Raw genomic sequence first — 10,366 nt, 5'->3', positions numbered from 1 at the left:
ACAAAGATCTAGACACCTAGCCAAAGAAGATATACAAATAAGCATATGAAAGATGCTCAGCATCAGATGTCATTAAAGAATTTCAAATTAAAACAACAATGAAATTTTACTACATACCTATTAGAATGGCAAAATCCAAAAAACAGAAAATACCAAACACTGGTGAGGATGAGAGGCAACAAGAACATATTCCTTGCTTGTGCGAATGCAAAATGGTAAATCAATTTGGGAGATGGTTTGGCAGTTTCTTACGATACATAATCTTACCATACAATCCAGCAATCACACTCCTAGATATTTATGCAATTGAAAACTTAAGTCCACACAAAAACCTGCACACGAATGTTTACAGCAGCTTTATTCATAATCACCAAAACCTGGAAGCAACCACGATGCCCTTCATATATCCATACAATAGGATATTATTCAGCAATAAAAAATGATCAAGTCACAAAAAGACGTGGAGAAACCTTAAATGTATATTGCTAAGTGAAAGAAGCCAGCCTGAAAAGTCTACATATGGTATAATTAAAAGTACATAACATTTTGGCAAAGGAAAACCATAGAGACATTTAAAAAAAATCAGTGGTGTCAAGAGTTCTGAAGCAAGAGGGAGAGATGAATAGGTAAAGCACAAAGGATTTTGGGGGGTAGTGTAACTATTCTGAATGAAACTGTAATGGTAAACACAAGGCATTATGCATTTGTCAAAACCCATAGAACTGTGTAACACAAAGAATGCCTTAATATAAACTATGAACTATAGTTAATAATAGTATCAACTTTTTTCATTAATTTTAACAAATGTATCACACTGACGCAATAGGGTAGTAGGGTATATTGGGGAGGGGTGAGGGTATACTAAACTGTATGTAATATGTGCTCAATTATTCTATAAATCTGAAACTATACTTTTAAAACTAATTATTTAAAAAACAAACTAATAGCAAAGGGATCAAAAGAAACAACCTTTTTTGGGTCTAATTACGAAGGTAGTAAATATGCCTTTATGTCATATCAGAGTGATTTCAAACAAATTAATATACGGAAAGTATAAAGTTTTTATTATATTATACTTTGCTACTCTTCTTGACCTTAATATAGTCTTAGGTACAGAGCAAGAGATTCAGTCTGTAAACAGCAAAACATATTTCTTTGAAAATCATCCACTAATACACTTTCCTTTGTCCATTGGAGATATTAAATTCCTTCTTAGAAATGCCATGTCAACTATCTTTTTAAAGTTTCTAAAATGTATGTTTTCCAATGTTTTGGTCTTATTGGTCTTACTTAATCAATCTTTGATGCTCCGGGATGTGAACAAATTATGTTATGTTCCCCACCTCCACAAGCAAGTAATAATACTTTCACCTCTAGTCTTCATAATACGATTTTTGTTTGAAGTTTATGTGCAAGATTTAGCTCCATAAACACGGATGGAAACACAGCTCTGACAAGTAACATCAACATCAGGACTAAAAGTCCCAGGACTACAAACCACTGCAGAGGAAAAAACATGGAGTACATTATTATCATTTCGGTTAGAGGTATTTTATACCAGTAATATAAATCTGCCTTCAGTATCACACTGTTTCTATACTTATGTTACACTGAGTAATATTCAGCCAATTAAGTTGTGGAAGATTATTTGTGAGTTTGAAACATTTTAATTTGATGATCTTAAAGGTAGGAGAAAGTTGGAATCTTATTTTTTCAATATCAGCATTTTACAGTATCTTCTGCAATGTCCCATTTATGAGTTCCTATTTCTAGTTTTCTAGTTTCTGTTTCCAATTCTGTTTTCTAGATAGCATTATTCTGTTTTTTTCCATCGTAGCATAGCAGCTTAACTCAGAACACTATAAAAATGTTTTATAACACAGAAGAGTGCATTAGGAAGAATTAATACACATAAAAATGATTATATTTAGAAATTTGGTCTTTGAAGTTTTACTTCCCTTTAACTAAATATAACGTATTATGAAAGAATCACTACATTCAATTATCTTAAGGGAATTAATAATCTATTCTTGACTATATAACCTAAATATTTAGATATTTAAATTTTATAATTACCGCAACAGCTAGCGCAATTACTGTGTAGACCTTCATTTTTTCCAAAGCCTGGACGACAGCTATCCATACGTACTACTTGAAAACTGTGGTCCACAAAATGCATAGCTGGTATAGTTTTATTAAAGTCGTGGTAGTAAATATATGCTTGGCTCCGGAAAAATTCTTCTATCCGATCTCTTGCCTAAGATTTTAAAATACCAGAAGTACAATTACTGAATTGTGAACCAAATTTATCCTCCAGTATCAGAGGCAATGAAACATAGTAATAAGCATGTCATGCTTTATCCAACAGATGAATTCCTGAAAAGTTGTGTGTTAATAATAAAATTAGTCTAGTCTTGACCTTATCAATTATTGTCAATTCATATGTACAATAGTTAAGAAAAATTAAATTGAGGTTTAAATAATTTGCAGCATGTCTATTTCATGTGTGGATAACGGAGAGTTCATTATTTCTAATTCCAAAGAGGCAAGCCAAATGGAAACCAAAACTGTTCTCTAATCAATATTACAAACCAGTGATGTAAATTTTATTTTTTGAACACAGAGTTTAATAATAACTAATACTAACTTAGTGCTTTCCATAAGCCATGCATAATATTAAGGGTATGGGCTCGGGAACTAGGTCAGGAGAGTAAAAGGATTTTTTAGACTATGCCCTTAGCCTCTGAGAATGGCAGAGGGGAAGCAACTATTATGACCAGCAGAGACACAATTTTGGAAGAACTACTGTTTAACCTAAGATTACATGGTTGTGGGGCTGTTCTTCAAGCTGCTGCTTAGTTACCCTCTGGGAAACAAAAACCAGAGATCCATCCTTCCAACATAGAAAAAATACATATTACTAACCTGGGGAGCTATCTATTATTCTAGATGTATTATTCCAAAACAAAACATCTTGATAAAGCCAAGACTCTCTGCTTAAAAAACTGAAATAAAAAATCAATAATACTTTATATTTTTAAAAACAATAATTTAAATCTACTTGCTTAGAATGTCTACTATTAATATTCACAACATGGAAAAATCAATTTTTGAAGAAATGTTTAATAAGAAAGTATTTACAAAAATTTTTACATAGTTTATTAATTATTTAAATACTTCCCCCCTACAATGAAATTCTCACCTGGAGGATATTATGATTAGTTATATCTTCACAGTCAGCAGAATCATTGCATGCACCTTTCCACCCTGGTGCAAAAGGATTAACTGGAGAGGAAAAAAAAGATATCGTCACAAAAGAATTCTAAAAAGTTCCATCCATTCCAATAAAGCTTTGAATGCTGAATTCAGTATGTATGCATGCATGTGTTTAATCTATCTAATCCTAGTAATAAAGTGCACAATTTGAATGACTTATACATTATGATTTCACTCCATCTGGGGGCTAATCAAAGTAACTACAAGGCTTTAAAATAAATGGAAATCAATTTTGTTTGGTTCCTCTCTTTTATTAAGTTCTTCTCAAAAATACAATTTAAATTTTCAGGAATTTATAAGTTAAATATTAGCTGCATAGAATTTATAAAATGATAGTGACTTCTAAAAGATAAACAACAATATTGGGGTGCCTGTTCGGCTCAGTCTGTACAGCATGTAATTCTTGATCTCAAGGTTGTGAACTCAAACCTCACAGGGAGCGTGGAGCCTACTTAAAAAAATAAATTTTTAAAAAAGGTAAGTAACAATATATCATTGTTTAAAGTAAATAATTAATATATTAAAATTTAAAACCTTAACCAGGCTAGAACCAACAGTATACTTTAGTGCTTAACAAATATTTAAGGCCTATTTTGTAAGATATCTCACATTAAAGAAATGTTAAATTTTTTTTCTTACCTTGAAAGGCTATAAATAGTTCATGTACAAGGCCATGTTTTGGAATTTTAACAAAATGGCATTTATATGATGGTTCTACGACATGGCATGACAAATCAGAGATTAAATTATCCAAGATTTTCTTCAGCACTCTAAAAAGCAGGTCATTGTATCTTCCTTCACAAGACTTTGTGGTAAAACGTACAGCCATCTGATATGAATAATCAGGTTCCCGATAGGCTATAAAAAATGATGAGAATAAAAACAATTGTGCTTACCATTGTGCTACTAAACAATTTGCAAATAATATGTAATATTAAATCTCATTAATCTTGCAAATTAGCATAGAAACTTATCTAGTAAGTTTTATGTTTGTCCTAAAAATATATACAAAACTAATAACTTTAATGAAAAAAAGTTGTTTTCTGAGAACACAGGCAGCAACCTCTTCGACCTCAGCTGCAGCAACTTCTTCCCAGAAACATTGCCAAAGGCAAGGGAAACAAGGGCAAAAAGCAACTACTGGGACTTCATCAAGATCAAAAGCTTTTGCATAGCAAAGCAAACAGTCAAAAAAACCAAAAGACTACTGACAGAATGGGAGAAGATATTTGCAAATGACATATCAGATAAAGGACTAGTATCCAAAATCTATAAAGAACTTAATCAAACTAAACACCCAAAGAACAAATAATCCAATCAAGAAATGGCCAGAAGACATGAACAGACATTTCTGCAAAGAAGATATCCAGATGGCCAACAGACACAGGAAAAAGTGTTCAACGTCAGGGAAATACATATCAAAAGCACAATGAGTTACCACCTCACACCAGTCAGAATGGCTAAAATTAACAAGTCAGGAAAGGACAGATGTTGACTAGGATGCGGAGAAAGGGGAACCCTCCTACACTGTTGGTGGGAATGCAAGCTGGTGCAGCCACTCTGGAAAACAGCATGGAGGTTCCTCAAAAAGTTGAAAATAGAGCTACCCTATAGCCCAGAAATTGCGCTACTGGGTATTTACCCTAAAGATACAAGATCCAAAGGGGCACATGCACCCGAATATTTATAGCAGCAATGTCCACAATAGCCAAACTATGGAAAGAACCTATAAGTCCATCAACAGATGAATGGATAAAGAAGATGTGGTATATATACACAATGGAATACTATGCAGCCATCAAAAGAAATGAAATCTTGCCATTTGTGACAACTTGGATGGAACTAGAGGGTATTATGCTGAGCAAAATAAGTCAATGGGAGAAAGTCAATTATCATATGATCTCCCTGATATGAGGAATTTGAGAGGCAGAGTGGGGGGCTTGGGGGGTAGGGAAGGAAAAAATGAAACAAGATGGGAGCAGGAGGGAGACAAACTATAAGACAAACAAGCTGGGGTTGCTGGGGGAGGAGGGGTGTGGGGAGGGTGGATGGGTTATGGACATTGGGGAGGGTATGTGATATGGTGAGTGTATGAAGTGTGTAAGCCTGACAATTCACAAACCTGTACCCATAGGGGAAATAATACATTATATGTTAATAAAAATAATTTTAAAAACCAGCATGGTACTGCCACAAAAATATACACAGAGATCAACAGAACAGAAAATAACAGAAAACCCAGAAATAAACCCACAACTATATGGTCAATTCTGACAAAGCAGTAAAGAATATGCAAAAAAGAAAAAAGAAAAATCTTGTTTTCATCTGATACATTATCTACTCAGTACAAGAGAAGAAATGGCTGCATATATAGATAAGTTAACAGTATCAGAAACAGTAAGATGGGGGAATGTCTTAATTTGCAGAAAGTGTTATTGTTGTCAGTATAGTCCAATGAAAAGGACGATCAATTTGCTTTTACAGAATTAAACATCAGTTTTAAATGACCTGGCAAAATTGTGGTAAAGTAGATTGTACTTGCATACCTAGATGGTGGTAAGTGAGAGGTTAAAAGAGGATATTTGGACATACTATCTAGATGTCAATTTATGAGTTTGCATGGTCAAATATGCCAAAATACTCCGTAAGTCATAATAATTATATATAATAGACTCATTTTCACTAAATTAAGAAACTATACACTTAATTATTATCCAAACTAAATGTATAAATTAAAATGTGCCCATATTCTTACCAAAGATCATAAAGTCGTATCTCTGCTTTACTACTGTTTCTTCTTGAGTTTCTGCTTTGACAGTCTTATAAGAAAGAGTACATGTGTAAAGTCCAGACAAAGCCTCCTGAAAATCTTCCATCTTCAGCTTTCCTGTTTTAGTTATATTTATTTGATTATTTTCTAAACAGAAATAGTAAATTACTTGGTTATTTAACATATAACAATTCAAACATTATTTAGTAAATGGGGTTATAAATAAACACAAAACTTAAAAAATTAATGGACTATTTAACTTCAAGAATTAAAAAAAATCTGGGGTGCCTGGGTGGCTCAGTGGGTTAAAGCCTCTACTTTCAGCTCAGGTCATGATCTCAGGGTCCTGGGATCAAGCCCTGCATCGGGATCTCTGCTCAGCAGGGAGCCTGCTTCCTCCTCTCTTTCTGCCTGCCTCTCTGCCTACTTGTGATCTCTGTCAAATAAATAAATAAAATCTTTTAAAAAAATTAAAAAAATATTAATTCTGTTATCTCTATGGAAAATCACATAAGTACACTTTTAAAATATATTTTGGTTTTCTTTAATTCATTTCTTGGCCTCTAATTTTGTTTGCTTTATGCTGGTAATTTAGTAAATGAGATTACACTACTCTGTAGTACTACACAATTTCCTCATATAAGACAGAAATTAATAATGCTAATACCCCAATACACTCTTCTAACATCATGAAAAATTCCACATCAAATACTTTATCTCCAAGATAGATGCTACAAAGATAATTTTTTTTAAGTTTTTAAAAATGTTTTTAAAAGATTTTATTTATTTATTTGACAGACAGAGATCTCAAGTAGGCAGAGAGAGAGGCAGGCAGAGGGGGCGTGGGAAGCAGGCTCCCTGCTGAGCAGAGCGCCAGATGTGGGGCTCGAACCCAGGACCCTGGGATCACGACCTGAGCCAAAGGCAGAGGCTTTAACCCACTGAGCCACCCACGCACCCCTTAAAAGATTTTTAAAAAAATTGTTTGACAGAGAGAGTGAGAGAGCACAAGCAGGGGGAGTGCAAGAGGGAGAAGCAGGCTCCCTGCTAAGCAGGGAGCTGGACTTGTGATGCTGGGATCATGACCTGAGCAAAAGGCAGACAGACACTTAACTGATTGAGACACCCAGGTTCTCCAAATATTAGGTTTTATAAAAAACTTTTTTTTTTAAAGATTTTATTTATTTATTTGAGAGAGAGACAGTGAGAGAGAACATGAGTGAGGAGAAGGTCAGAGGGAGAAGCAGACTCCCCATGGAGCTGGGAGCCTGATGTGGGACTCGATCCCGGGACTCTAGGATCATGACCTGAGCCGAAGGCAGTCGTCCAACCAACTGAGCCACCCAGGCGCCCCTATAAAAAACTTTTGAACTAATATAGCTCTGGGACATAGGATAAAAAAATTATTGCTTCATCTTTTTTAATAAAGAGAAAATAAGGCACAGACCAAAATAGAACATGATTTGCTCTATCTAAGTATGGAGCAGGTGAAACTGCAGTTAAAATTAAATTTCAGTTTGTTCATCCCAATAAGTCACAGTGCTTTTCTTTAAATAAAAGTCCCTATCATTTAACAAAATAACTAAGATCAAATAAATTACCTGTTAATGGCTTTTCATTAGGCCCGATCCAAGAGTAGGTGGGGTCCACTGTTTCTTTTTTAGCACGTTTAAAATCCATACAGGCAAGGATTGGGCTACTGTGATGTAATTTTACATATATTTTCACTGCGACAAAATAAAATATAAAACAAAATTAAGAAATACACTTCCTGCCATTTTGTCCCAAAGACATACTGATTAGCTCTTTTTGGATTTCAGTATTTTAAAAATCAGCATATCATTATAACACTTAAAATGTTAATATAAATTTCTTCTCCTATAAGTTTTTAGAACTCTAGACTGATAGTATTCTTTATAGTTATAACTATAGTTTTGCTTATAAAATGTACATAATTATAGTTTTGCTTATAAAAATGTACATAGTATATTTAATTCATTTTAATGTACAAATTCAGAACTCACTTGAATCACAATTCTTTGAAGGGTTAGTAGAATTGATTTAGAGATCAGAAAAGGAAACTATTCTCAAGATAATCAGTCATCCCTAAGAGGAACTTGATATTTAACTATAAACCTCCTCTTTTGGGAACAATAATTAAGCCTATGTGGGGGCATACTAGAAAGATTTTCGGCAGTTACCTATTCTGTTCGGATCTGGTAGAGGCACTTTGAACCCACGCAGTCCCACAAGATACTGATTTTAAGTCTACTGAATACCAGTATACAAAGAAGATACAGTCCCACAATTTGGGGGGGGGGGAGGGGAAGGGCTCCAAACATGGAGAGATCCCAAACATGACAAATACTGTGAACTGGCCCCAAATTATCTAAAGTTAGCCGCGTGACCAATTTTCCTTGGGGAGTGCCGCTAAGTGTCATCACCGTGATAAACGACATTTGAGCTGAGCCTTAAAAGATGTGTATGTAGGAGCTCCAAGCAGAGGGACTTGCAGAACCCTGGAAATCACTCTGAGCGGGCCCCGCACACTGCAAAGCAGCAGAGACACCCGGAAGTGAGGTGGCATCAGAGAAAGATCTGGATCGAAGCCCAGCTCCTTATGAGATGTGCGGCTTTAGCCCAGGGGATAACACTAAGGCATCCCGGTAAGGATGAAATGATGCGAGGGCCAAGCACCAGGGGGACGGTCAGTAAGCTCTCTCTCCCTTTCCCTTCGCTGGAAGAACACTAAGCAGGTCCACTGCACACCCGGCTCTTCTGATAAGACTCTGCGGGCGAAGAGGTCCTCAGTACCTGGGTGTCCCGGCTTGCCATAAATGAGGCCTTTCCCGGTACGTTCAGAAGAACGCTGCCATCCAGCTGTGGAAGAAAGAAACCACTGACTTTTTAGGTAGAAGGGGAGCGGGGGGCACAGAGTAGGGCAGGGCGCGGCGAAGCAGAGGGGGCGGAACTGGGAAGAGGGGCCAGGCGGGTGGAGGGGGACCGGGCAGGCGGGAGGAGCCCCACCTCCAGTGAGGTACCAGAGCACCGCGGAGAGTAGGACCCACGCTCGCATCACGGCTCAGGGGCTAGCTTCGCGGGAGGCGTCGAGGGTCGGGCTCTTTCCTACCTCAGCCCAGGCCCAGCGCCTCCCCATCTCTCCTCCACAGAGCGGAGCAAACCGCCGGGGTGAGCTCCCCTACCCGTCCGTCGCTACAGCGGGAGCCGACGCGCAGGAGAGCGCGTGCGCGCTCCCCGTCTCGAGAGCGGGGGCAGGGCGGGCACGTGCTGGGCCCGATCACTGGAGGCGAGCGCCCGTCCCCCTTCGCGCGCATGCGCCCGCCCTTGTGCGAGTTCCTCGCGCTTGGCGCCATTTTCCCGTGCTCTCTGTGATTTCGTTCTTTGAGTAGCAGCCTCTAGCCCTGAGAGAAGGAAAGAGTAATGTTAAGGAAGACAACCCTTCGCGGTTCGGTTATTTCCTTTTTTGTAGGCTGAAGACGTCCAGGAGAGGAACAGTGTGGATCCCATGTAGGACAATGGGGTAAGGCACGGAAGGGTGCAATTACATTAGAACTGGAGGGAGGGAGAAGCGTGTTAAGAATTTACTCCTTACAGGAAGCAAAGAGCCTGCGGGAATTTCTGGTGCCTTGCTTCTCACGAATTCTGCCTAAAGTTGTGTGCAACATCTTTTCCAAACTCTTCCACCCAATTTTTACCTAACTGCATTTTCTGTCCCCCCCCCCCCAACGAAGAACCCGAAGAACCACTCGTGCGCCAACAAGGCGTCCCCACCCTTTCGCACGCTAGAGGAACATTGAACCTTTAATTTTCCACATCGAGTATGAGACGGCGTTGGGAGACCCCTCACCCCATGCAAATTTACTTAGGGTCGTGAAATAACCTTGCCTTTGAAAAGGGGCCCAATCGAAAGGCAAGATTCCCCCAAGTCTGCTTTTCCTGTGGGGATGGATGACAGATGAGTAAAGACCACAGAGGTCAGAAAGAGACCATGCCCGCGTCTTCTATGGTTCTTTCTTGGCGACCAGTTTGGCGGCCTGTTTGTTGTCTATTTCTTAGCAGCGGGACACCCTCAGGGGTGGTTTTGAGTAGGCCGGTGGGTAAAGAAACCAAGGTTCAGACAGGGTGCAGAATGATTATTTTGGGTGAGATCAAGAGTTTTCAGTTTTATTTCCTTTGAGCCAAGTCAGTACTTGGACTATCTCAGATGGTCCAGGAGCAAACTTTGTCAGTGATTTCATTTTTAGTCACTGTTAATTATACCTACGTAGCTTAAGCCATGAGATGTGATTCAGTGAGTCA

At 37.9% G+C, this 10,366-nt stretch overlaps 1 protein-coding gene across 3 annotated transcripts; it reads right to left on the bottom strand.

The window, feature by feature from the left end:
* Positions 1–373: 373 nt before the first annotated feature.
* ZPBP2 (zona pellucida binding protein 2) lies at positions 374–9,316 on the bottom strand. Of its 3 annotated transcripts, none has more exons than XM_032322904.1 (8): positions 9,177–9,316; positions 8,861–8,926; positions 7,648–7,773; positions 6,032–6,193; positions 3,916–4,134; positions 3,203–3,285; positions 2,077–2,257; positions 374–1,500 (listed from the first exon to the last, which is right to left on the bottom strand). In XM_032322904.1, exons 3-8 carry the CDS (start codon positions 7,724–7,726, stop codon positions 1,406–1,408), a joined length of 819 nt encoding a protein of 272 aa, XP_032178795.1. In that variant the 5' UTR covers positions 7,727–7,773; positions 8,861–8,926; positions 9,177–9,316; the 3' UTR covers positions 374–1,405. The 3 variants fall into 3 exon arrangements, with proteins under 3 accessions (XP_032178795.1, XP_032178793.1, XP_032178792.1); XM_032322902.1 differs by having other exon boundaries at positions 375–1,500; positions 6,032–6,163; positions 9,074–9,316; XM_032322901.1 differs by having other exon boundaries at positions 376–1,500; positions 9,074–9,316.
* Between the last annotated feature and the right edge of the window lie 1,050 nt (positions 9,317–10,366).

Source organism: Mustela erminea, chromosome 18, assembly GCF_009829155.1.
Source record: "Mustela erminea isolate mMusErm1 chromosome 18, mMusErm1.Pri, whole genome shotgun sequence".
Lineage (NCBI taxonomy): Eukaryota > Metazoa > Chordata > Mammalia > Carnivora > Mustelidae > Mustela > Mustela erminea.
The sequence above is the reverse complement of the archived record's forward strand: the minus strand, read 5'-3'. Positions and strand labels throughout refer to the sequence as shown.

Coding starts and splice junctions, on each gene's coding strand:
- ZPBP2 (XM_032322901.1), bottom strand. CDS start 9,122: ATGCGAGCGTGGGTCCTACTCTCCGCGGTGCTCTGGTACCTCACTGGA. Junction 8,927..9,073: donor GCTCTGGTACCTCACTGGAG/GTGGGGCTCCTC, acceptor TTTCTTCCACAG/CTGGATGGCAGCGTTCTTCT. Junction 4,135..6,031: donor ATACGACTTTATGATCTTTG/GTAAGAATATGG, acceptor CATTTTTTATAG/CCTATCGGGAACCTGATTAT.